This window comes from Nomascus leucogenys, chromosome 18, assembly GCF_006542625.1.
Source record: "Nomascus leucogenys isolate Asia chromosome 18, Asia_NLE_v1, whole genome shotgun sequence".
NCBI classification, from domain to species: domain Eukaryota; kingdom Metazoa; phylum Chordata; class Mammalia; order Primates; family Hylobatidae; genus Nomascus; species Nomascus leucogenys.
In genome coordinates this window covers 43,688,353-43,715,415 of record NC_044398.1, presented here as the reverse complement: position 1 = coordinate 43,715,415, position 27,063 = coordinate 43,688,353, and the positions used below count along the sequence as shown (strand labels likewise).

At 42.4% G+C, this 27,063-nt stretch overlaps 1 protein-coding gene and 1 pseudogene across 14 annotated transcripts in view; one reads left to right on the top strand and one right to left on the bottom strand.

Annotated features, from left to right (window-relative positions):
- Nucleotides 1-218: 218 nt before the first annotated feature.
- WASHC2C (WASH complex subunit 2C) overlaps nt 219-27,063 on the bottom strand; it is a 65,541-nt gene continuing 38,696 nt past the window's right edge. For 6 of the 14 annotated variants that reach the window (XM_030797708.1, XM_030797710.1, XM_030797712.1 and 3 more), the window contains 12 exons: nt 23,481-23,650; nt 19,772-19,874; nt 15,721-15,873; nt 14,007-14,189; nt 8,487-8,615; nt 8,280-8,360; nt 7,551-7,673; nt 6,511-6,573; nt 5,939-6,151; nt 3,695-4,315; nt 2,659-2,836; nt 219-929 (listed from right to left, as the gene is read on the bottom strand). In XM_030797708.1, coding sequence (XP_030653568.1) covers nt 790-929; nt 2,659-2,836; nt 3,695-4,315; nt 5,939-6,151; nt 6,511-6,573; nt 7,551-7,673; nt 8,280-8,360; nt 8,487-8,615; nt 14,007-14,189; nt 15,721-15,873; nt 19,772-19,874; nt 23,481-23,650 — 2,157 coding nt within the window. In that variant the 3' untranslated portion in view covers nt 219-789. The remainder of the gene's footprint in view (nt 930-2,658; nt 2,837-3,694; nt 4,316-5,938; nt 6,152-6,510; nt 6,574-7,550; nt 7,674-8,279; nt 8,361-8,486; nt 8,616-14,006; nt 14,190-15,720; nt 15,874-19,771; nt 19,875-23,480; nt 23,651-27,063) is intronic. The other 8 variants (XM_030797711.1, XM_030797714.1, XM_030797715.1 and 5 more) reach the window with 5 other exon arrangements.
- On the top strand, nt 24,441-24,524 carry LOC115831403 (annotated as a pseudogene).

The window sequence follows — 27,063 nt, the reverse complement described above, 5'->3', positions numbered from 1 at the left end:
TGGTCAACAGGCCAAGCTAAATGCCCAGCCAACACCAGCATCTGCAGCCAGCTGTGTGAGTGAGCCTTTGTAGATGTCTAGTCCCGTCAAGCCCTACAGATGTCTCCAGCACAGATAGAGCCTACAGATGTCTCCCCATGAAACCACACGGCCAAGTCCAGGCGGAAAATGTGAAAGAGGTTTCTACCAAGCCACTGAGTTTCAAGTAAATAAATAAATGTGGTTGTGTTCCAATAAAATTTTATTAACAAAATATGACAGTGGGGGGGCCATAGCTAGCCAAACTTTGCCTTGGAGGACATGCAGAGGCACCCTCAGATTTCAGTGGAAACCTGCTCCCATATTGCTAAGACTCATGAAGTATAAACTCTCATCTTCTTTCTCTTTCCCCTGCCCAGGCCCTAAGTTAGGGTTCCCATCCATATAACAAAAGACTTCTGGTCAGGTGGCATTTGCTACCTCTGAGATTCCCTGCCTACCCATGAAAGCCACAAGGAGAGATTTAGTCTTTTACACACCCTGAAGCATATTATGGCCCCAGCAAGGGTAACTAAATCAAACTGCGGTTTAAAAACAAAACAAACCAACCACTGTGAAATATTTATTTTTGTTTTATCGTATTAAGTATGATTAAACCAGTGCAGGAAAATACTAAGTACATTGGGAAAAAGATGAGCTAGCTGTTCTAGTATTTGCTTTTTGTAATCTAGTTAAGACCATGAGCATATACGACATCATCACTAACTCAACAATGTAGCTGCAGGGTAACATGTGGATACCCTGTGTGCTCTACTGGCCTCCAAAGGCATTCAGGGGATCATCAAAGATGTTGGACATCTTGTGTTCAAATCTTGGTTCAGGTGCGGCCTGTGCAGATCGGGTTTTTGGTTTGGTTGTCTTAGCCTGGATACCAGAGGAGAAGATGTCATCTTTAGAAACAAAAAAGAAAAACAGTTGCTGAAGAGGGGTGGGGAGAGGTACTTTTAAGACACATGTAAGCAAACCACCAAAGACCCAGCTCTGGTAACAGCATGGAGTACCCTAAAACACTAACCTAGAACTCAAGCCTCTTAGATACTGGTTCTGTGTTTGTTACTCACTAAGTTTTATGATTATACACAGGTTTCTCTTGGAGCACAATTTCTTCAGCTACAAAAGTGTTTGTACGTGCATGTGCAGGACAGAAAAAAGGGAAGGGTAACTTCGTCTCCAAACCAGCCCACGCCCCTACCATCAGGGACAATGGACTTATTTAGATATTCTTTTCATACTGGGTTTTAAAAGAGCAATACAAATATGCAAAGGGAAATCCAACATAGGACCCACCCGTTTTCTTTCAGAATAAATGCACTGATTTGAGGCATCTCGATGTAAGACTTTAAGTCTCCATCACCGCATTTGTTTAGTGTTTCACTGACTCAAAAGCTTGTCTTATCTAATTATGGTACTTACCCAGTAATGTTACTGCTAGGGTTTTATCCAACCATGATTTTAGCATGTATACATAAAGTTAGGTGTACACAAATGGTAAAGACCACAGCATTATTTGTAATAAAGAAAACAGAAACAATCGAGATTGCCGTCAACAGGCTAATGGCTAAATACAAAGAAATCGAGCACACCACTGAAAACAAGGAAGGAGATCTCTATGTACTGACATGAAAAGACACTAAGTAACTAAAAGACAGAGCAGAATAGGTAAATAAATTCTTACTTTTTAAAAAGTGAGGGTATATATTGATGTGTACACAAACATATATTAATGTCACTGTGTCTGAAAGGATACACACCAAACTGTTACTATTACCTCTTGGGGTTATTCACTGTTTACATTTTCTGAATTGCATGAATCTATTACAGTAAGCACGTATTACTTTTTTTGTATTTAAAATAATGAACGAGTTCCCTTCTGTACTCCATGTGGTGGGAAGCAGAGGAGACAGAGCACACCGCTTGCTGGAGGCACAGAGCCAGTGAGTGACTCTGCAGTACCAGCTGTCTCCCAGTTAGTTTCAAGGTCTAGATTGACGGGGGGAGTAGGAAATGTGTATGTGGCCTCAGCCCACAGGATTTATCAAAAGTCCAATATTTAGGGTTCTCAGGCATTTGCCTTGTCTACTAATAAAGCAGAAGTTGTGCCATATAAGGAAGACAAGCTTGCTCCCAAACACCAAAGACCTCAGTGAGATGCAATGCCTGAGGTAGAGCCTACACCCAGGTCTAGACTTGCTCTCTTCTCGCACAGAACCATGGACACTCCCTGTCCATCTGGAGCTCTGACTCAGCCAACCACATCACACCCAAGGCAGTCCCCTCAGCCTACTTTAGCACGTGAGGTCATTTCTGATCAAACCTCCTTTCATAACATCAGGGTGTGTCACAGATGATTGGTGAGGTGCACCGAGATCAAAGTTAAATTATACTTAAACGTCAAACTCTGGGTGCCTTCAAATTCTTTGATGACTATCATAGGAAAGAGTTACTTCACTAAAATAATTAGTCCATCTCTTAGCTATCTTCAGCCTAACTCAGGATTACACTGAAGTGAACCCGCTGGCGTGCACTTTCCAGAAAAGGGCCAAGAAAAGGTAGCAGGAAAAATACCAAGTGACGGAAAGGTAAGAATTCTCTAGGTCAGATGTAGAAAACCAAACTTACCCATATCATCATCAAATATAGACTTGGCTTCAACTTTCTTTTTGGACTTTTCTTTTGGTTTTACAGTTAAGTCAGCAAAGATATCAATGTTATCATCAAATAAATTAGATTCCAATGTTTTCTCCTTCTCTCTGGTTTTCTGAGAGGGTTTCATTGCTTCCGTAGCAAATATATCATCCTTGTTAAGCCAAAAATACATAGAAAACAATGTTAAATCAATTTGCTTTTTAAACTCAAACATGTCAACAAGCTATGGAAACGCAATTGGCCAGGGTGTGTGGAACAGCCTAGAGACTGCCCCCTCTGCCTGGGATGCACTACCCCAGATCTCTGCACAGCTTGACCCGCCCACCTCAATCCGGCTCAAATGCTGGCACTGCAGTGACACCTTCTCTACCAGTCCTGCCTAAAGGAGCACCTCCCACCCCTACCTACCACTCTGCCCCAGGTTATTTTCTTCATGACACTTAGTACTATTTGAAAACACCTTAATTATCCATTGCCCTGTTTGTATTTGATTATCTTGCCAGAGGGCTCTAAGGAGCCTAGCACTTCTCCGAGTTCACCTCGTGCCTGCAGTCCCCAGATGCTCAGTAAACATCTGCTGAGCAAATGCCACTGAAAGTCTTATTGCCTGCATGCACTACATTGTCAGCTCCAGCCAGGGCCAATGTCCCCAGAACCAGAGGTTAAACTCCCAAGCTGGACCAGTGGAGCTGTATGCATGTCAACGAGTGGCATGCCCGGGAAGCTGATTACAACAATATTCTATAAAAATAAAAAAACCGTAAAGACTAGAGAAACCAAGACCTGTATTAATGATGATGGCCAGCCAAGAAATACATTCTACATGCAACAAAACAACCACTTCTGAATCAATGTTAGACTTATTAATAAAAGAGCCTAATTATAATTACTAAGCAAGTGGCTATGAGGTATGCACGCAACATGCTAAACATAATCTATGGCTCATATAAGCCAATCAGATACCTTCCTTAACTTAGAACAGACACAAAAACGTGTTAAGTCCTATTACCTCAAAAATATCTTGTGTTGTTGATACGACATCCTGCTGACTATTGGATTTTGTCTCATTCTTCTTGACTTTCTGATCTGTAAAGAGGTCATCCTCATCTTCCAGGAGAGGAAAGGGATTTGTTTTCTTTGCTGGTTTTGGTTTAGCAGACTGAAAGAGATCATCATCACTGCTGGCCTCGCCTAGAGCAAGAATCATGGGGCTCTTTGCTTTACCACCCACTGGTGGGTTGGCAGGATTCTCTGCTATCTTTGCCTTGGGTTTTGTTCTCTCCACGGACTGAGATCCAGTGCCCGTGGAAAAGATGTCCCCAGAATCAAAAAGGTCAGCCTCCCCTCTGGAATGACCCAGAGACTTTGCAAAGGGGCTTCTGTCCACTCCAGGCACAGGACCACCTTCCCAAGGTGCAGCGGCAGCTGCCAGGGCCTCCTCAGTGCTGTCTTCTCCACTGGCTGCTCTGAGCTGTGGCCGATGGCCATTAGGGGAAATGGTGCCATCAGCCCACTGTGCAATGGGTCCTCTGGGGACACTCATGTCCTCAGCCTCGCTGGACTCCTGAGCAGCCAGCCGCCTAGCTGCACGGGTCTGCGGTCTACGCTTCCCTCTCATCTTGACACGGCTCTGCAACGGCAAAAAAAACACACATTGATCTGACGATAAAATAAAGTGTTCAAAGCTACTATGGCAAAGAACCAGTGACTCAAAATATTGTAAGGTTATCTGGTCTACTTCAATGAAGATATTATCTAAGAACATAGAAGAGGTTATTTCTTAATGATTTCCAAGGAAAGAGTTTAATAGCTCCTAGTACTCCAAGACTAAGTCATTCTTAATCCTTTAGAGTTCTCCAGTTTTTAATCTTTTCAGGGCAGTTTCAGTTCAGTTTCACACAAAAAGCTTCATTTGTTGCTGGAAACTTGGAAAGTAGGCATGTTGGCTCTCTGTGTCTCACAACCCCTCCCTTGGCCCCTACTCTACCCTCAATAGGAACGCGGGTATCTTTCAAAACAAGAAAGAATCGGGGAATTCTGGTACTAATCTTTGTTGGGGGCTAGCCTAAATTCAGGCTCCAGGAGTGGGGAGACATACGAGACAATAAAGAGAGGTAATCTAAGGTGCTGTTTTCTTCAAGTCAATAAACATTAAATTCAAATGTTAAATATTCCACATAAGAAATATGGCTTAGAAATCAGAACTTCTCATATAATCTCAAAACATGAATCACTTAGTAGCAATGATGCAGTGTTTATGATATATTCCAAGATACACAATCAGGTAGAATTTTGAGAAGCTACAATCTACTTTGGGCAAAGTATGACTGTGTTGCCAACTTCAGGGGAATGTCACAATTTTAGTTGCCAATTTAAACTTAATAAAAAAAAAAAAGCCAATGAAAATTGTCGTAAAAGGAAGGCTGTTTTGTTTCGCACAAGGAAACAGGTTTGGAAACATTTGAAATGAATCTATTTGCCAGGGTAGGTCATTCTGTGTCCTGTCACTTACTTGGAGATCAGCTAAAGCTTTCTAGAGAAGGGAGACTGGATAGAAACAAGAAACCCAACTAAAATGAAAGGAAAACTTCAAAAGATTCACAGTCCATTGAGGAGATCCCATGAAACAGTGTCGCTGCTGTGGGAACTTGGTGCGGGGAGTGCACGGCACAGTGACAGAAGTGGGCATGTGGAAGTACAGCTGTGGACAGAGAGGAGCATTCCTGGTGAGGAGGCAGCAGGAGCCTTGGGCAGCAGCAGAACAGACCATGTGTGTTCAGGGAGTGGCACCTGGTGTGCCTGGAGTCAGGCTGGAAAGTGTGCAGTGACTGGTGAGGAAGCTGCACACATGGGCTGGCACCGATTGTAAAGGGGTTTCATACCAAACCCAGGAGCCCGAATGCTCTCCTTGGAGCAGTGAGGAAGCGCCAGCAGGAGGGGCATGATCTGCTCTGTGGTTAGAAGACCCCCAGGTGGCAGTGCTGGAAACCTGCAGGTGTCAGACACCAGCCAAAGTGGTGAGACGTTACTGTGGCTACTGAGCAAAATGCAAATGTGCCAAATGCAGGCCGTGGAAAACCAGGTGCAGGATGAGGGGGGTGGGGAGAATGGAGGGGGGAGCGGCTGAAGGATGAGGCACCCCCTTCAAAAGGAGAGTCAAAGACTGCTGTGTATGCAATTGATAAAGTAGAAAGAAGCATATGCATGTTCTGGTTAAAAGAAGACAGCAAGGAAGCAAAGATGGTTTCATCACCTTGTTTGCACTGTGTAAGGTGTCTGCCTGAGCTGGAAGATCAAAACTCACACCGGCCTCCCCACTCCTGGGAAGGACAGGCACACTTTCCAGACCGTGGCTCCTTCTGTGTTCAGATGAAGGAAAAGCCAATTCCGGCAAAACAGGCTTTACTTCAGAGATCTGGGAAGCCGCTGTGGGCAGCAAGGCCGCTGGGTTGATCGCTAAATTTGCCTAAAGAAGAAAAATGAAACTCTGTATTTGTTCTTCAACACAGCAGTCTATTATCTTTACTGTGACACATGACAAGATTCGGTGCACACAATGTATAATACGAGAGGAGAAGAGAAATGTAGGGAAATCGCCTGATCTAGTCTCAGAATTAAAACAGAGGGTCTTACACCTATGCCCACCACTGGGCTCAAAGAATAGATGTTACAGACGCAGCACACAAGAGACAACAACTAGGTGCAGGGGAGGGAGGCGGGGGAAGAGATGAGAAGATGCTTGGCAGCAGCTGACAAAAGTAGGAAACCCAAAAAAGTTTATAGATGCCACAGGGCAGGCAATGAAGATTCCAGTGTTTTAATTACTTGTATCTTCCCGATCCGAGTGGATGGTTCTTTGGTTTTAAATGGAGCGAGACCTGATGAGTCCTGTGTAAAATTACATCCAGTTAAAAATCCACTGGGGAAACAGAAAGACAAGTGTTTCTTATGCCTGTAAATAAATCTGTGATGGAGCAAAACTGTCACTTTCTGTAGCTCTTTAATGGGAAAGGCATTCAAATCTCTCCTGGGGCCTGACGTTTCACTAGCACTACTTCATGTATGCCTCCTCCTCTGTCACGTTAAGTGGAAAGCTGTCAGATCAGATATGGAGTCAAGGAACACAAGATGAGTAAGATTCCCAAGAGTCACAGTTTATCAGAGCAGCTAAAACTGACCAGCAGGCAAAATTACCATGTTGGTTATCAAACAGAAATTTCAAGGAGCACACAAAAATTCAACCATAGCCTAATGCACTGGCTCTAAAAGCAAAAGATCTGAGCCCCAGGAAGGGTCAGTGGTGATGTGCTGGTCCAAGTGCCTCAGGTTTACAGCTCAGGACACTAAGGCTTCAGTGAGACACCCTGGGACACCTGCACATGGAACTGGCACTTGCTCTCCAGTACTGGGCTGTTCCCAGGAGGAGCTCCACAGCCTTGTGAGAAGACTGCTGCAGAGTAGGGCCCAACAGCAACGACCTCGGGAGAGGCAACACTGAGAGCAGCCAAGAAATCAGATGTAATTTACATTTATTTCTATTTTAATTCTATTCCAAGGAAATCCAGAGGGAGAAATAAATTCTTTAGTGGGAAGAAGATTCTTCATCCTACCTTAACTCCATTTTAGAGTCAAATCTGGCATGGCATCAAAAAACACTATTAAAGTATAGATTCATGAAACTCTGGAGTATGGAGCGAGGAGAGGGGAGATGACTCGGGGGGAGTGCAGTGAAGACAAAGCGGCAGCCCTGGTTGCTGTTTCCTCCTTAATGCAGACAAGTCTGAATAACTGTGGGTCTGCATAATGGAATTTCTCTGTACTGGGATGCAAACAAGAGCTGAAAATCCTTAAAGAGGATTTCTAACCTGAGGTGTTTCCGGCTTCCATATGCCTTTTTCTTTACTACCTTGAATGGATTCAGGATGTTTCTGGTTTTTGAAAGAGTCAACAGAGTGGTCTTTTTTCACTACTCTCTTTTTCTCTTGTACCTTCAAAAGAAAAAAAATACCAAAAAGCCATCAAGTATCTTAGAAATTTTAAGGAAAAATCATAATGCAAAAAACAATCCTGGCTTCTGAGTCTTAAAAATACTTTCTCAAATGAGGGCTGCACCAACTCAAAGGTAGGATTTCAGAAATAGCATTCTGAAGACTGTGGCTGTCACAGGAGTCCTCTCTAGGATAAAAAGAAAACAGAGTACTTACAAAAACCTACTGGGGCTGGGGGAGAAAATGACATAGAAAGACTAAAACTCAGACTCAAAGCTTTGCACCTGAAAGGAAGAATATTTAGTCACCCCAGTGTATGCAATGGTCTTTCAATCAACCATTTAAACATCACACAGATGTGTAGTACAGTCAGAGAGCCTGGATTATTAATGTTTTAATGTTAGTATAGGGAACATAAGATGAGAAACAACAGAAACTAAGCATTGCATCCTCCACACACGCTCCCCTCGGCATGTTATTTGCCATTCATTTACTAGAAAGCAGCATGACTCTCTTAGGATTTCCCTTAATCATCTAACTGGACGTTAGTTTCCTTTCCCAGAATCTTTCCCACACGACCCAGTATTGAGAACAAAAGGCTGGTACCAAAGGCTGGGACTTGGCAGAGCTGAAAAGATCATCATCTTCATCATCCCCAAACAGGCTCCCAACACTTGGCTCTAACAGCTAGAATAAACAAGACTCAAGTTCAATATCCAAAGCAAAACAATTTACAAAGAGAACTAGGTGAGCTGTTGAGACGGTACCCAATACAATAACAAGTCATAACGTGGGGAACCATTTGGAACTGACCTTGGTTTTTTTGGTGCCAGCAAAAAGGTCAACATCTGGGTCATTGTCCTTTTGGAGCTTGTGGCTGAAAAGCAGCTCTTCATCCTGGAAGACACCTGTGCTCTTGGGGCGGGCATCAGGATCACGGCCCTGGGAACAGGAGGGAAGGTCACGTGTGATTAGAGCTGTAAGAACTTATCTCAAGGAAGTTACACATGTTAAAGATGGACACAACAAAGATGTCCCCTGCAGCTGTTATTATATGAGCAAAAGGCTGGCGGCAGCCGAAAAGCCACTCGGTAGGGGAATGAAACATTGACAAAATGGAATGCTATGGCGCTTCCAAAAATACCAGAAAATATATTTATAAATACAAAGTTTACATATATATATATATCTGTATATCTATATATCTATATAGATATACAGATATATATATATATATGCACATGAGCTTTAGAGATAATCTTTCCAGGTTATATATATTATATAAACTTTGTATAGTATCTAAATTTTTTATTAGAAAAGCAATCCATTAGTTCCATAATGAGAAACATTTTGAAGATAAAAAACATACAACTGAATGAATTCTCTCCATCTCATTTCCAAAGAGAAGAAGAGACAGCAGCTGACTCAAGCACAAACTACACAGAGCAGTCACGTATGTATCCCTCGCCTGTAAGCACTGCAGGCCAAAGATCTGGCACAGGTGCGACCACAAGCCTTCCCATGCCTGTCCATCACTTCTGCCCTACTTTCAGACTCCGAGTGAGTCCCTTTTTGTTTACTAGATATCTAACATTTAAAAGTTACCATCAACATTATTGGTTTGATAATATAATGCTCCAGACCTGACATTCTAAAATTCATCCCTATTTCCTTATCACAGCCACAGATTAAAACTTAACAAAAAGGCCAGGCATGGTGGCTCATGCCTGTAATCCCAGCACTTTGGGAGGCCAAGGCGGGCAGATTACCAGAGGCCAGGAGTTCGAGAGCAGCCTGGCCAATGTGGTGAAACCCCATCTCTACTAAAAATACAAAGATTAGCCAGGTGTGGTGGCGTGTGCCTGTGGTTCCAGCTACTTGGAAGGCTGAGGTGGGAGAATCCTTGAATCTGGGAGGCGGAGGCTGCAGTGAGCCGAGATCACGCCATTGCACTCCAGCCTGGGCAACACAGTAGGACTCCATCTCAAAACAAAACAAAACAAAAAAACTAATGAAAAACTTACTTCTAACAAAATAAATCACATTAACAATAATAATTATTGTTATATATAAAAATGAGTTTAACACAGCAAGTAAGGTTAAATGTTTCACAACCATGGAAAAACATTACAAAACTATACACAGTAAGAGACTGGGAGAAAACATATCAAATTAATCATATTCACTGTGTGCAGCTCTCATTTATAAATAAGCTTATAGTATTGGTATAACAAAAAAATTCATAAAACATTTTTTGTAGAAATAAACATAGACGATTTCTTTGGTTAGATCTATAAAAAGGATTGGCAATCTATGACCTGCCAACCTGGTTTGCATAACATCACCACTGAGATCAAATTCATATACCATAAAATCTACCCATTTATAGTATAAAATGTAATGATTTTTTGGTATGGTCAGATTTGTGTATCCACTACCACAATCTAAGTTTAGAACATTCTCATCACCCCCAAAAGAAACCCCAAACCATTAGCAGTAATTATCCATTCCTGCTCACTGCCACTCCCAGCCCCCAGTAACTACTAATCTACTTTCTGTCTCCATCCATATGCCTATTCTGGACATTTCATATAAATGGAATCACATAATATGCGGTCTTCCATGACTGGCTTATTTCATTTAGAATGTTTTCAAGGTTCATGCATATGGCAGCATGTATCAGTACTTTGCCTTTTTTATTACCAAATAATATTCCATTGTATGGATATACTATATTATGTTTAGCCACTGTTTCCATCTTTTGGCTATTATGAATAATGCTGCTGGGAGCAATCATATTCAAGTTTTGTGTGAACATGTTTTTATTTCTCTTGGATATGTACCCACGAATAAAATTCCTGGATTGTGTGGTAGCTTTATGTTATAAGAATTTAAAGAACAGCAAACTGTTTTCCAAAGTGGTTGTACTGTTCCACATTTGCAGCAGCAAGGAATGAGAATTTCCATTTATCCACATCCTTACCAACACACGTTACTTCCCTTTTTTTTTTTTTTTTTTCTATTATGGTCCTCTTCCTGGGTATGAAGTGGTATGTCATTGTGGTTTTGGCTTCCCTGACGCTGAGTTATCTTTCTATATCCTTTTTGGCCATTTGTCTGTCTTCTTCAGTAAAATCTCTATTCAGATGTCTGTCTTATCTATTTTTTTTCAGACAGGGTCTCATTCTGTTACTCAGCCTGAGTGCAGTGGTGTGATCACAGCCCACTGCAGCCTTGAACTCCTGGGCTCAAAGGACTCTTCGGCCTCAACTTCCCAAGGAGATAGAACTATAGGAGCACACAACCAGGCCTGGCTAATTTTTAAAATTTTTTGTAGAGACAGGATCTTGCTATGTTGCCCAGGCTGGTCTTGAACTCCCAGCCTAAAGCAATCCTCCCGTCCTGGTCTCCCAGAGTGCTGGGATTACAGGCATGAGCCACAACGCCTGGCCTATCCCTTCTTTCATCTGGGCTATTTGTCTTTTTATTATTGACTTATAAGTCTTTTACATATTCTGGATCTAAGTCCTTTATCAAATATATGATTTGTAAATCTTTTCTCCCATTTTGTGGGTGGTTGTTTGACTTTCCAGATGGTACCCTTTAAATGTTTTTCCAACGTTTTTCATTTAAATAAAGTCCAATTTAGCTATTTTTGTCACTTGTGCTTTTGGTGTCTTATCTAACAAGGCTTTGCCTAATCCAAGGTCATGATAATTTACTCGCATACTCTCTAGATTCTAGGAGTTGTACAGTTTTAGTTCTTACATTTGGATCTTACACTGGATCTGAGTTTATTTATTAATGGGTCCAACTTCATTCCTTTGCATGTAGATAATCAGCATCCTGGCACATCTGCTGAAGACTATTGTGTCCCCACTGAAATATCTTGGCACCTTAAGCAACTGACTGTAAATGTGAGGGTTTATTTCTAGACTCTCAATTCTACTTCACTGATCTATGTATTTTAACCTTATGCCAATACCACCCTGTCTTAAAGTAAGTTTTGAAATCAGGAAGTGTGAGTCTTCTAACTTTATTCTTCCTTTTCAAGACTGTTGGCTATTCTTGGTCTCTTACACTTCCATAAAAATTTTAGGATCAGCTTGTCCATTTCTGCAAAAAGCAAGCTGGAATTTTGATAGAGATTACAATAAATCACTTTGGGAAGGAAGTATTGCCACCTTACCAATATTAAGGTTTCTGGTCCATAAATATGGGATGTCTTTCCATCGATTTTAGGGCTTTAATTTCTTTCAATGTTTTGTAGATTTTAGTTTACAAGTCTTGTACTTCTTTTGCTAAATTTACTCCTAAGTATTTTACCCTTCTTGGTATTACTATAAAAGAAACTGATTTCTTAATTTCATTCATAAGCTAGTAATTGCTTATGAAAGTTACTACTAGTAGGTGGGGTGCAGTGGCTCATGCCTGTAATCCCAGCACTTCGGGAGGCTGAGGCAGGTGGATCACCTGAGGTCGAGAGTTCGAGGTCAGCGTGGCCAACATGGTGAAACCCTGTCTCTACTAAAAATACAAAAATTAGCTGGGCATGGTGGTGGGTGCCTATAATCCCAGCTACTTGGGAGGCTGAGGCAGGAGAATCGCTTGAACCCAGGAGGCAAAGGTTGCAGTGAGCCGAGATTGTGCCATTGCAATCCAGCCTGGGGGACAAGAGTGAAACTCCTTGCAAAAAAAAAAAAAAGTTATTACTAGTAACTTTCATAAATTAGTAAATGTTCATTACTAGCTTACAGAACTACCATTGGTTTTCACATATTGATCTTACATCCTTCAATCTTAATGACTTTATTTCCAATGGATGTTTTTTGTAGATTCCTTAAGACTTTCTGTATAAAATACCATGCCATCTGCAAATACAGATTGTGTCACTTCACTTTTTCCTTTCCAATCTGAATGCCTTTTATTTCATTTTCTCACCTACATGCCCTGCTTAGAATCCCCAGTACAAGGTTGATTAGAATTACCAAGAGTGGACATTGTTGTGTTGTTCATGATGTTAGGGTTGAAAAGCATGCAGTCTTTCACCATTAAGTGTGATGTCAGCTGAGGGATTTCATAGATGTCCTTTATCAAGTTCATTAAGCTTCTTCCTATGCCTAATTAATTGAGTGTTTTACCATGAAAAGGTGTGGATTTTATTAAATGCTTTTTCTGCATGTGTTGAGATGATCATGTGCCTTTTAATTCTGTATTTTATTGATATGGTGCATTATATCAACTGATTTTAGATGTTGAACCAACCTTGCATTCCAGGGGTAAATCTCACTTCTCATAATGTGCAATCCTTTTTATATTTTGCTGAATTGGGTTTAGTAGTATTTCTGTTGAGGATTTTGGCCTCTACATTCATAAAGGATATCTGTAGCTTTCTGGTGATGTCGCTGTCTAGTTTTAATATCAGGGTCATACTGACCTCACAGAATGACCATCATCTATCTATCTTTTTTTTTTTTTTTTTTTTTTGGAGATGGAGTCTTGTTGTGTTGCCACGCTGGAGTGCAGTGGTGCGATCTCGGCTCACTACAACCTCCGACTTCCTGGTTCAAGCAATTCTCCTGCCTCAGCCTCCCGAGTAGCTGGGATTACAGGCACGCGTCATCATGCCAAGCTACTTTTTGTATTTTTAGTAGAAATAGGGTCTCATTATGTTGGCCAGGATGGTCTCAAACTCTTGACCTTGTGATCCACCCACCTTGGCCTCCTAAAGTGCTGGGATTATAGGCATGAGCCACCACGCCCAGCTGACCATCACCTATTTTAATAAAACTAACTGGAACACAGTCATGCCCATCCATCTTCATGTTTCCCAGGGCTGTTTTCATGCTGCCAGTGGCAGAGCTAGGCAGTTATGACAGAGCCCAAATAAGCTGCAAAAGCCAAAATAGGCATTATATGGTCCTTTATAGAAATAGTTTGCTGACGCCTGATCAGTATGAAAGGTTCATCTACAACACTTTTTCTTAAACTGAATGTTAGAAATAACTTAACTGTACAGCTCCAGCCTAACTTCCCTTTCCTGTTGCTTACATCCCACAACTGGCCAAGGGGCAAAGCTTTGCTAGAAGGAACAACAAGGTCTGTAAATCCCAGAAGAGGGGGGTGAAATTCTAATCCCCTATCCTAACACTGCTACTTGAGGTAAGAGTTCCTGATTAAGATTCCCAAATATCTAAATGACTGCAGAGAACCATTAACACGCTACATTGCAGGTTAAGATTCCTTCAGAAACTCACATGACAGAATGACAACCATGAGATGAGAGTCTTTTATCTCATCCAGAGACTTGAACCACTATTGCTTTTCGTTTACCTTTCCTACTTCTTTCTGTGGAGCCTGGATAGTGTTTTGATCTTCCATTTTATCCTCTTCCTCATCAAACAAGCTAAGAACAGTTTTGGTTCTAGGCTTGGTTCCTTTGTCCAATGGGGATGGTGAAGAAAATAAATCAGAATGCTTGACTGCTTCCTGAGCAGATCTAGTCAAAAGTCCTTCCTGAAAATGAAAATAATAGGGAGAAAAAAATAAGTAACACCAGAAAATACAAATCCTATCATGGAACCCGCCAAGCTCCTCATTAATTCAGTAACTGCCACATTTGCATGACTCAGGGCACAGTGAATGACATCTGCGCCCAAGTAACAAAACACTGAGGTCAATTCTTGATTGGCTGCTCCAAGAGACAGTCTTGTACAATCATCCGTAGCCAAAGATAACTTTTCCAAGCAGTTTAAGACCATGGGCCCCTCTCTCCTATCAAGTGATAGGACGTCTGTAATCCTGATGCACACTGGTTGCTCATGAACTAGGAAGAATTTCTAAATGACAAAGATAACTAACACAAGTGCTGATCATTGGGAGTGGACCATGAATTCGTAGCATTTAACTAATACATAAGCCCCAAGGGGGAAATCTGATCAGGAAAATCAGACCCTCAAATTCTAAAAGGCTTACAACTGTATAGGCAATGGAAGAAGAATCTCTGAAATAATTCTAAAATGCAGCATTTATTCATTCAACAACTAGCACATTTCAGGTAAGATACAATTGATTATGAGGTACATCCCGATTTCAGAGTACTCAAACTATTTTAAAAAATGCTTCTTTAAAGAAATACATAATTTATAACATAGTGCCTTACTGTGTGCAAGGTAATACGCCAAGTACTACAGATATAATGGTGAGCAAAACAAACTGGGCCTAGTCCGCAAGGGGCTTACACTCAGGGAGAGGGCAGTACAGCAACCAGTCAGAGTCAAGTGTGGACCGGGACCCGGATAGGACTGGGGTCCACACACTGCCACTAGGAAGAGAATTTCACACAGGAACACAGGTACAAATAAAATGCTTGTATCACTGTAGCTCCAAAGAGCCTCAGCAGCAAATGCAAATGCAACACTCTTCACATAGGCCCTGGGAGATCTTAGACCTAAGCAGCTGGACACACAGCGTATAAGAAAAGTTAGAGAAAGAAAAGAGGCAAATAGAAACTGAAGGCAACCACAAGGCTGGATGCCCAGGTGTGGCCAGCAGCACTACCCACAGGCCTCCTGCAAGAGATGGCAGACCGTCCAGGACATGAAAGCTAATGTTTTAGAGAGTAGAAATTTCACTCTACTCTGTAATCCTTGCCAATATCATCTAAAAGTAAAAGGATGCTAAACTAAAATCTCCTTAAAACTGACATTTAAATTCAAGTGCAGTCGGGGACCAAAGGAGGACCAAGGGTAACAGGAACACTGCATAGAAGAGAACAAGTTAGAAAGCAAAGATGCCATGACGTGACAGTAACCACAGAGACAGGAGCAGGCACACCACAGCGCGCACATGTCTTGGAGAAGGGCCGGGAGGAAAGGCCCTGCAGAGACTTCCTGCACTGTGGGGACACAGACTGCTTGTCTATGTTTTCGAATCTGTCTACAGATGGGCCATTTATTTTCTGTGGTCAAAAAACTTAAGGGGTTGTGTGTGTTTAAAACAACATACGAGAGTCAAACGCATTCAAGCATACAAGAGAAAAGTCCACCTTTTCTGACTCAGCCACATCAGTTCTCCCAAATTTTAATGACTCCTTGGCACTCTCAACCTTCTTATCCACAGGCTTCACTCCAAGTTGTGCCTCCTTCTCTTCTTCATCGCTGAACAGCAAAGGTGGTGCCTCAGAGACAGTCTCTTTTTTCTACCAAAAGAAGAGTACACGACATCCATAACAATAAAAAAGTGTGTCTGACCAGCATGGCCATATACAGAACAAGCCCAAACCATCCTCTTGGGGCTTCAGCTAAATGTGATCAAGGAAGAGAGGACAGGATAGTGAAGGTAGCACCTAAAGGGAGAAGCAACAAACACCACCACCCGGGACTTGTGGACAGGACACTTCATGCCACCACATCACCTGTATCTGTCTACTTGTGTCTGTCAACCCCCATGCCTCCCTCACTCAGATCCTTACCTCTGCCACCAGACGATTATGAGTCTCTCTCTCTCTGCCTCACTCCTCTTATATTTCAACTAGAAGACATCATCCAGAGTTGTCTTGCTAAAACAAAACACCTGCTGGATCAGGTCCTCTCCCAACCCAAACCTGCACTCCTTGCATGAAGCAAATGACACTCGGCAGACACCCCATTCTATCCCTCTACTCATGTGCATCTCCTCCTTTCCATGCTGTTCCTTAAAGTCACTGCAAACTTTCAAACTTCCATGCCACGCTGCCCTCGATATCTGTAGATGCAAATCCTCCCCATCCTTCAAGCAAGGCCCCCACTCAGATGTCACCCATGGTCTCTGTCCTCTTCAGTTAAGTGTCAGTTGCTTTGTTGAATAAGCATAATATTTATCTCTCTACCTGACCCTTCCTTGACTTTCTGCCTAACTTATATAACAGCTAGCACACATCTGTTTGTCTGTTCATCTGAAAGGACCATACACTATACTTCCATGGCCAGTCCCGGCGTTTTATACCAACTCAGTGTTCAATACAAGTCTGCAAGCACTTCAAGCCCATTTTTCATCTCTTATCAGGGAGGCAGGGATTTGGGGACTAGGAAACTGAGGTTTGTGACTTTCCTGGAATTCATGGCATCTTTGCAGCAAGTGACTTAACAACAAGTTCTTGAGAAAAAACTAAAGCTCTATTATAGTATAGTATAGATACAAATCATACCATATGACATGAGGAAGTGTGCTTTGAGGCAACACCTAAATCAAGTTAGGAAGGCAGATTTGGGAAACTAAGGAAGGACATTGCTAATCATGATTTTAAAATGTGATGAATGAAGAAAGAAGAGAGCAAGGGGATTTTTAATTAGGAAGAGATAAGTAAAGTGCAAAACCATTGAACTTGACATAAAAGAACACTGGAAGCCATAAAGAATTTCAGAAGAGATAAGGCAATAGTGAAGTGATTAAAGGAAAAGGCTTTTGTGGAATATCCTGGACTCACTGAAAACTACATAAAAATTCAATGCAGCCGGGCACGGTGGCTCACGCCTGTAATCCACGCACTTTGGGAGGCCAAGGTGGGCGGATCACGAGATCAGGAGATCGAGACCATTCTGGCTAACACAGTGAAACCCCGTCTCTACTAAAGAAATACAAAAAATTAGCTGGGCATGGTGGTGGGCGCCTGTAGTCCCAGATACTAGGGAGGCTCAGGCAGAATGGCATGAACCTGGGAGGCGGAGCTTGCAGTGAGCCGAGATGCGCCACTGCACTCCAGCCTGGATGACAGAGCAAGACTCTGTTTCAAAACAAACAAACAAAAATTTCAGTACAAACAGTTGATAGGGGAGGCAAAAAGAGACTTAAGTATGGCAAATCATATTCTTCCTTCATATATAACTAAGGTCCTTAAACCACAGAAAATGCTACCCAAAGTACCAGTTTTAATCTTCTTGAAGACAAGCTCATCCTTGTCATGAAGTTTACTTCCTGTTTTTTTCTTTTTTCTTTTTTTTTTTGAGATGGAGTCTCGCTCTGTTGCCCAGGCTGGAGTGCACTGGCACAACCTCAGCTCACTGCAAAATCCATCTCTCGGGTTCAAGCGATTCTCCTGCCTCAGCCTCCCTCGTAGCTGGGATCACAGGCATGCACCACTATGCCTGGCTAATTTTTGTATTTTTAATAGAGATGGGGTTCCACCATGTTGGCCAGGCTGGTCCCAAACTCCTGACCTCAGGTGATCCACCCACCTCGGCCTCCCAAAGTGTTGGGATTACAGGCGTGAGCCACCACGCCTGGTCAAACTTACTTTCTTGATAGGTGTCAGAAAATAAGGAAAGTCTGAAGAAAAAAAAATTGTCTAATATGGCTGCATCTTGGCCATATGGGTAATAGAAACCGGGCCTATGAACGAAAGCTGAACCTCACCTGCAAGGCCAGAGTCTGTCAAATATCACACTGACAGGTACCGATCACAACCTGCCTATTGGATGAAGCACAAAGGCAGCACAAAATCAACCATCCCTCTCCTGACCCTGCGACCCCTACGTACTCATTAGGGTAAAAGGCTAATTAGTAAAATACGTTAACCACATATTTACTTTATCTTATATACAATGTCACTGAGCACCAATCTGAATTGTTAAGAAAGTCACCTTTGCTTCACTGCCCCCTTCTCCCATTTTCTATATAACAGAAATGTATAAATGCTGTGTCTCCTGTGGCCCACTCTGGGAAGCATTCTCAGTTTGTGTGGAGTCTCTTTATTGGGCTAGTAGTTCTCAAGCTTGGCTCAAAACAAAACTCACATTACATTTCTTTAAGTTCTCCTGCCTGTGGTTTAACCTTTTGGTCAACATAGGCTTACAACCAAGTCACAATTAACTTACACTGAAATATCTGCAAACAAGAAATATCTTCTATTTACTATTGTCTAAAGATGATTATATTCACAAATAATCGAAAACGTGTAGGCTATTCAGCTACTTAAGTTGTGTGTCTTGACCTTTTGTTTTATTTAACAATCATAATTACCATAGGTTGAAAGAAGTTTTACAGCACCAGAGGCTGCAAAATTCATTAATTTATTGCTCAGTTATCCTCCAGAGTAGGTTATTTATAATTTACAAAGAAAAACCAATCAGATCTCCTGACTCCTTTAACTGTACAGCCACTGGATGTCCTCAAAGGGGGAGATGGAAGTACACAGCACCCAAGGAAAGGCTCAGGAGCCACGTAGAAGCAGCAGCAGGGAGCCTGGGGCCCAGGGTGGGCAGCATGCTGGCCCAGGGCTGAGAGCTTCTGGTATAAGCTGTGCAACTCCATTTAACAGGAAGGGTCTTCTTCCATATCTCCTAGATATTTTTTGTTTGGAGTTTATTTCTAATTCTACAGTAATGCATAAATGCCTTCTTTAAAAAGGCTTTAAAAAGGCACTGAGAGTATGATGTCCCCCATTCCATACCTTTCCCGGGACATAATCGCTGGTAACAATGTGCTATCGATACTTTCAGGCCGGTTTCCAGGCATTCATGTGTATTTCTTGTTTTTTAAAGTTTAAATTACACCATGTTTACGTGTTTATGCATTTTTTTTTTTTTTTTGGCCTGCAGTATGTTTTTCATCCCAATAAGCTCCACCCTGGGTTTTTTCACCACTGTATAGTATTCCACAGTCTAACTGTACTAGGACCTGTGTGACCATTTCTCCACTGATGGAGTATAACGGCCTCAAGGTTCATGCATTTTGTAGCACGTGTGAGAATTTCCTTCCTTTTTACTGATTGGCTAATATAAACCAGGACCAGTGTTAGTACTTGACACACACTCATAAAAGGAATGATTTTGCCCTAACTGGCCTAGTCTAATGTTAGCAGAATTCCATGCCAATGGGGCCAAGCCTCTTCTGAGACCCAGTTCCTTGTTCCTACACCTGACACTGAATGATGGCTTTGCACGTGTGCTTCTTCTGTAGAACACTATTAATCAGAAGATCTCTTTCTGAAACTAGGCAAATAAGGTCTTCCATAAAACTCAGCCTCCAAGGTTAGGTATGAAGAGCTGATTCGGGGAAGTACCACTACTGATGCAGCATAAACTCAAGGACATTTCCTGGGACTAAGAGATGAAGAATACCGTTGTTGCAGGAGGAACAGATGTGGGAGGAGAGCCAAACAGAGAGCCTCCGCTATCAGCATCGTCTTCAAAGAGGAGTGACACTCTCTGGGTCTTCTTTTGGCTATACAAACAAACAAAAGGTCAAATTAAGGAAAAGTGTGATGAAAAAAACAAAAACCATAACAACAATATTTCTTCTAGACTGCACCTACAGGAACCCACCTACCACCCGAACACCCAAGCCATTAGTTGACCTTACACAGTTGAAAGCAAACAGGAAAGACCTTTCAAATAGATGAAATCTGTCTCCAACAAATCACCAGCCTCTGTTCCTCCTGCCTCAGGTTGCCCCTTTCCTGTTACTATCCAGTGCAGGTGCACCAGCTGTTACCTCTGCAAGGCACACGATGCCTGAGCCTTCCCAAGCAGAACATTCTCTCCCACTTCCTATGGCACAAAAAGAACCAAAGTGGACATGCCTATTTCCCGAATTGTCAGGAAGACGGTTGCCAAGAGAGATCACAGGGCCAGGATCAGCACTGGGAAATGACCCTGTGCCTGGCTTCTATTTCTTTTTCTTAGTAGCGTTATTGAGACATAATTTACATACCATAAAATTCACCTTGTATTTACTTTATTTTTAATATTTATTTTACTTTTTAAGACAGGGTCTCACTCTACTGCCCAGGCTGGAGAGCAACAGCACAATCATATCTTACTGCAGCCTCAAATTCCTGAACTCAAGTGATCCTCCTGCCTTCGCCTCTCAAGTAGCTATGACTACAGGTACACGTCACCATGCCTGGCTAATTTTTTTACTTTTTTGGAGAGGTGAGGTTGCTCTATGTTGCTCAGGCTGGTCTCAAACACCTGGCCTCAAGAGATCCTTCCACTTGGCCTCCCAATCAGGATTACAGGCATGAGCCGTTGCACCTGGCCAAATTCACCCTTTTAAAGTGCATACTTCAATGGTTTTTTTAATATACTCACTGAGCTGTGCAATATCACTACAACCTAAGTGCACATTATCATGACCCCAAAAAGAAACGTCATGCCTATGAGCCATCACTCTCCATTCCCCCTGCCCCACAGGCCCTGGCAACCACTAATCTACTTTCTGTCTCTATGGTTTATCTATACATTTCATATAAATGGAACAATACAATATGTGGTTTTCTGTAACCAGCTTCTTTCAAGTAACATAAAATTTTCTAGGTTCATTCATGTTCTAGGATGCATCACTACTTTATTCTTTTTCATTGCTGAAGAATAGTCCATTGTATGGTTATACATTTTGTTTATCCAGTCATCAGTTGATGGACATTTGGGCTGTTTACGCTTTGGCTGTTATGACTAAGGCTGCAATAAACACTCATGTACAAGTTTTTATATGAACAACTAATTTCATTTCTCTTATGTATATACATAGGAACGAAGCTATTACATCATATGGTGACTCTATGTTTAACATTTTGAGGAAATGCCAAACCACTTTCCAAAGTGTCTACACCATTTTACATTCCCACCGGCAGTGTATGAGGGTTCCAATTCCTCCACATCCTCACCTCAACTTCTTCTTGTGTGTATAAGGCTTCTTTTGAGATCTGATGAAAGTATGAATTATTTTCCATACACAAAACTTGACAGACAACTTCGGGAACAATAGGAGGTAGGATGTATCTGGAGCAGAGAAAGCATTCCTGAAAGCCAGGTATGGTGTGTGGCTGGAACCAGGACCCACAAACAAGATGGGGTTCAGACTGCCAGATTTATGACCTTGTGTGGGGTGGGGGTAGTGGACACTCATGGGAACAAGCTAACCTGGATACAGTGCAGAAAATGCTCAGCTGAGGATGTGGGGGTGTGAAGGTGGAGCCATGTCCGCCCTCGACTCCCTATTTCTTCTCTTTCTCATCTGTTTAAAGTTAGGAAAGGCATTTTTTTTTTTTTTTTTTTTTTTGAGATGGAGTCTCCCTCTGTTGCCCAGGCTAGAGTGCAGTGGCGAGATCTTGGCTCACTGTAACCTCTGCCTCCCGGGTTCAAGCAATTCTCCTGCCTCGGCCTCCCGAGTAGCTGGGATTACAGGTGCGAGCCACCACAACACACCCGGCTCATTTTTGTATTTTTAGTAGAGATGGGGTTTCACCATGTTGGTCAGGCTGTTCTTCAACTCCTGACCTCGTGATCCGCCCGCTTCGGCCTCCCCAAGTGCTGGGATTACAGGCGTGAGCCACTGCGCCCAGCCGGGAAGGCTTCTTAAGAAACAAGACTTACACTGAGTTTTGAAAGAAGGTGGCCAGGCAACATAGGAAAAAGAATGTCCCAGGAGAGAGCAACAAAAATAAAGGAATGTACTATTTCCCTGCACTCACAATGCTAACTGGTAATACCTGAGGGCTCAGAATGTGCCAGCTATTGTGCTCAGCATTTCACATTTAGATTCCATCTCATCATCCCAACAAACCGATGACAGAAATACTGTTTTTATTTTTGTTTAACAAATGAGGAAATTGAGGCACAGGGAAGTTAGGTAACTTGCCCAAGGTTATTCAGACAGGAACTGGCAGAATCAGAATTTAATATCAAGTTTCCAGAGCCTATATTCTAAATCAGAGACCAAAGATGCATCTGAGTGTCAAGTTACAGGGGCCTAATGCAGAAATGGTGATGCTCGACAAGATCCGAGTATTTGGAGACAGAAACCTGAGGTACTTCTGAATCTATCAAATGATGCTTAACCACACCAAAGCATAGGATTTCCATGTCCAATCAGTTACTTCTTTCTGCTAATAACATTCAGGTGAATTTCAAAGTAATCATGTCAGGCTTTTAAAAGGAAAAAAAGTATTTGCAGGGAAGTAATTCTGAACCCATAAGCTAATCTGGCAGCATGTTATACCAACCACAGCCCATGCTCACTCTGAATATCCTACCAGCTTCAGTTCCAGCATTAATGGGGAGAGGCACCTAGGTCAGCTATGGGTTATCAGCCCCTGGCGGGATACTGCACAGCTCTACAGGGAACTTCCTCCTAGCAGGATGTGTTCAATGCTGAGCAGATTTCTATTCAAATAACAAACTTTTTTTTTTTTTTTGAGATGGAGTCTTGCTCTGTCGCCCAGGCTGGAGTGCAGTGGTGCCATCTTGGCTCACTGCAACCTCCACCTTCCAAGTTCAAGCCATTCTTCTGCCTCAGCCTCCCGAGTAGCTGGGACTACAGGCACGTGCCACCATGCCCGGCTAATTTTTATATTTTTTAAGTAGAGACAGGGTTTCACCATATTGGCCAGGCTGGTCTTGAACTCCTGACCTCGTGATCCGCCCGCCTTGGCCTCCCAAAGTGCTGGGATTACAGGCGTGAGCCACCGCACCTGGCCTAAAATAACTTTTAAGTAATCCTGACCAAACCTGACATACTTTAGAGTAGCCCAGAGAAAAATCACAAACAAAAGATACCAAACTATACTCAAATCCCTGACAAACAAAGAAAAAGAATAAGGTTAAAAAATAATGATGGGGGAAGAAATCAGATAAGGATCCATGAAGACAAACCTTTCCGGGTACTGAGGGAAAAGACAGTGCCACTGAAAAGCAAAGACATTCTCACTGGCACAATCACTATGTGATCCATGATTAGCAATCACCCGAGGAACTAGCTTGTGCATCAAATTCCTTTTCTTGTTACCACGGACACGGAGCGAGGGATTCCTTCCAATGACTATCTCACCTGTCCTTGGCAATGGCAAAAAGATCATCATCTTCGTCTTCCTCAAAGAGACTGGTCTTTTTCACAGCCTTGGCCTCCTGGCTCTGGAGGGTCCCAGAATCCCTGGGTTCTCCTTTAGACCTGCTGTCAGATGCTGAGTGGGTCTGTGAAGCAGGAATATTCCACTGGTCCTTAAAACATAAAATATATATTAAAACTCCAGGCCGGGCGCAGTGGCTCATACCTGTAATCCCAGCACTTTGGGAGGCCGAGGCGGGCGGATAACGAGATCAGGAGATCGAGACCATCCTTGCTAACACGGTGAAACCCCGCCTCTACTAAAAATACAAGAAAATTAGCTGGGCGTGGTGGTGGGAGCCTGTAGTCCCAGCTACTTGGGAGGCTGAGGCAGGAGAATGGAATGAACCCAGGAGGCAGAGCTTGCAGTGAACAGAGATCACGCCACTTGCACTCCAGCCTGGGGGACAGAGTGAGACTCTGCCTCAAAAAAAAAAAAAAAAAAAGTCCAATGGCAATTTAGATTATAAAACATAGGGAGTAAAATAAAACTTACATTTGTTAAAGTATGTTGTATTTAAACTAAGTATTAAACTTAGTGCATCAGTCTTGAAGAAAGCTCATGCCTAAGACTTTTCTTTGAACTCAAATCGAGACAGCTGGGTTCTCTGACCTCACAGAGCTTCTCATGATTTCCTCCTCCAACACCTGTCGTGATGTCTCTTCCCACTGTGGTTCTGCACTGTGTTATGACAAGCAACTTGTCTATTTCAGGGAATCAACATTAATTACAGAGGCTATAAGAAGGAAGCCAAATGTAAAAATACCAAAAACTCAAAAACTTCCAACTCCAGAGAAGAATGATATTTTAATTCTAAAAATCCTAAAGCAGATTGAAAAAAAAAAAGTGTAAAAACTCACGCAACACACACGTGAACAAGATACAATGAAAAACTGCTAGTAAAGACTATACTTTCAGGGATCATTTCTATAGTATGTGACTAGAGAAGTTTCTCTGAACGTGTAGAGCACTGAAAAACTGCTAGTAATCCTTTTACCACAAGTCTGAATGCGGCCTTTAGAAAGCATTTAAGGAAATTCTACTCGACTATGCTCACACCCCTTCAAATCAAAGAACTCCCAAGCACTTGCATAAGTGCTCTATCTCTGGAGTCCAGAGTCTTGCAAATCAAAGTGGAGTCCACAAGCCAGCAGCAGATTACGCAGAATTTCAGGCCCCGCCCCTACTTTCTGATTCAGAACCTGCATTTCACAGGGTGCCCAGGTGATTTCTTAAACATTAAGGTTTGAGAAGTGCTCCTCAATGTTAAGCAGTGACTAAACGCTGAAATCCACTACAGAGCATCACAAAACTCCAGTGATGAGACTGTACCCTAAACCGATTAATTCAGAATCTCTGGAGCTGGGATCCACTGTCAGCACTCGTTAGGTCTTTTCTTTCTTTCCTTTCTTTCCTTTCTTTCCTTTCTTTTCTTCCTTTCCTTTCCTTTCCTTTCCTTTCCTTTCCTTTTCTTTCTTTCTTTCTTTCTTTCTTTCCTTTTTTCCTTTTTTGAGACAGAGTCTTGCTCTGTGGCCCGGGCTGGAGTGCAGTGGCACGATCTCAGCTCACTGCAACCTCTGCCTCCCGGGTTCAAGTGATTCTCTTGCCTCAGCGTCCCGAGTACCTGGGATTACAGGCATGCACCACCACGCCCAGATAATTTTTGTATTTTTTAGTAGAGACGGAGTTTCACCATGTTGGCCAGGCTGGTCTCAAACTCCTAATCTCAGGTGATCCGCCCACCTCGGCCTCCCAGAGTGCTGGGATTACAGGCGTGAGCCACTGTGCCCAGCCTGTCAGCACTCTTTTCCTGTCAGCAAGCACTCTTTTAAGTTCCCCATGGATCCCAGTGAGCAGCCAAAGTTGACAGTCTTTGTTCTAGGACAAGCTTGTCCAACCCGTGGCCCACAGGCCACACACAGCCCAGTATGGCTTTGAATGAGGCCCACCATGAATCTGTAAACTTTCTTAAACATTATGGGATTTATGCAGGAACCTTTTTTTTTTTTTTTTTTTTTTAGTTCGTCAGCTATTGTTAGTGTTAGTGAATTTTATGTGTGACCCAAGACAATTCTTCTTCTTCCAGTGTGGGCCAGGGAAGCCAAAAGACTGGACGCCCCTGTTCTAGAACCTTGGCTATCTTTCCTCTGCATGTCTTTTTGCTCCAACCTTTAGCTAATGTTTTTATTTTCCTGAACCACTATAATACTCTAGTAGGAGCAACTAAACTGATGTGTGGCTGTTGCTACGGGGGGAACAACCACTGACAATGTTTAAAAGAAAAAAAACTGGATAACCCATCATAAATTCATACATTTGAGTAGAAAACACAAATTATATATGCTTGGGAGTTCCTTGATGTGAAGGCATGAGCACAGCTGAGTGGGATTTCCTTAAATACTTTCTAAAGGCCAGACTCAGACTTTTGTAGTAAAGGATTACTAGCAGTTTTTCGTTGTGTCTTGTTCACATGTGTGTTGCATAACCTTTTTTTTTTTTTGAGACGCAGTTTCGCTCGTTGCCCAGGCTGGAGTGCAATGGCGCGATCTCGGTTCACAACAATCTCCGTCTCCTGGGTTCAAGTGATTCTCCTGTTTCAGCCTCCTGAGTAGTTGGGATTACAGGCATGCGCCACCACAACCGGCTAATTTTTTTGTATTTTTAATAGAGACAGGGTTTCTCCATGTTGGTTAGGCTGGTCTCAAACCCCCGACCTCACCTCAAGTGATCTGCCCGCCTCGGACTCTCAAAGTGCTGGGATTACAAACGTGAGCCACCATGCCTGGCCGCATAAGCTTTTAATACATTTTTTTTGCAATCTGCTTTGGAACTTTTAAATTGTTTTGATAAGAACATGAACATATCTATGACTTATATATCCACTTCACCCCCTCCTAACTTGCCTACAATGTTAAAAAAAAAGAGGAATTATTATAACACAGGAAGATGTTTAATACTCAGGATTTTTTATATCATCATATTTAAAGTCTTTTTCTGCACAGCTAAATCTGATTCCCTGCTACTAAATCTGATTGAGTTAGCAACTAAACTAACTGATTTGGTAATATCTATCCAGATCACAAACAGAAATATTGTTAAGATTCCTTCAAAAAGGAGTTTAACCTCCATAGGTAACTCCTCCTAACTATAGTTCTAAATTAATGAAACACAGTGGTCATTTAACAAGATACTAGTATACATGGTCATTGGGGTATACGGGACATGCTACCTCAAAATATGACCTTGATATTTGAGAAAAAAGAAGCAGAAAGGTCTCTCTGACCTTTCCCTGGCCCTTCTCCTCTGAAGCCGGCCATAGAAGAATCCTCTAACCCTCTCTGGAGTAGGTCATGAGACCTTCATTCCAGTCCTCCCTATTCCCAGAGGAAAGGAGCCTCCTTATTTGTAAAGATGCAGAGAATGATCTGACAACGCAGGCCTTGCTGAGCTCCCCCAGCTTATTCCCATCAGGTCACACCCCTTTCATCTAATCGTGCTTCTCCAAAACTGTCCGCTTCTTCATCA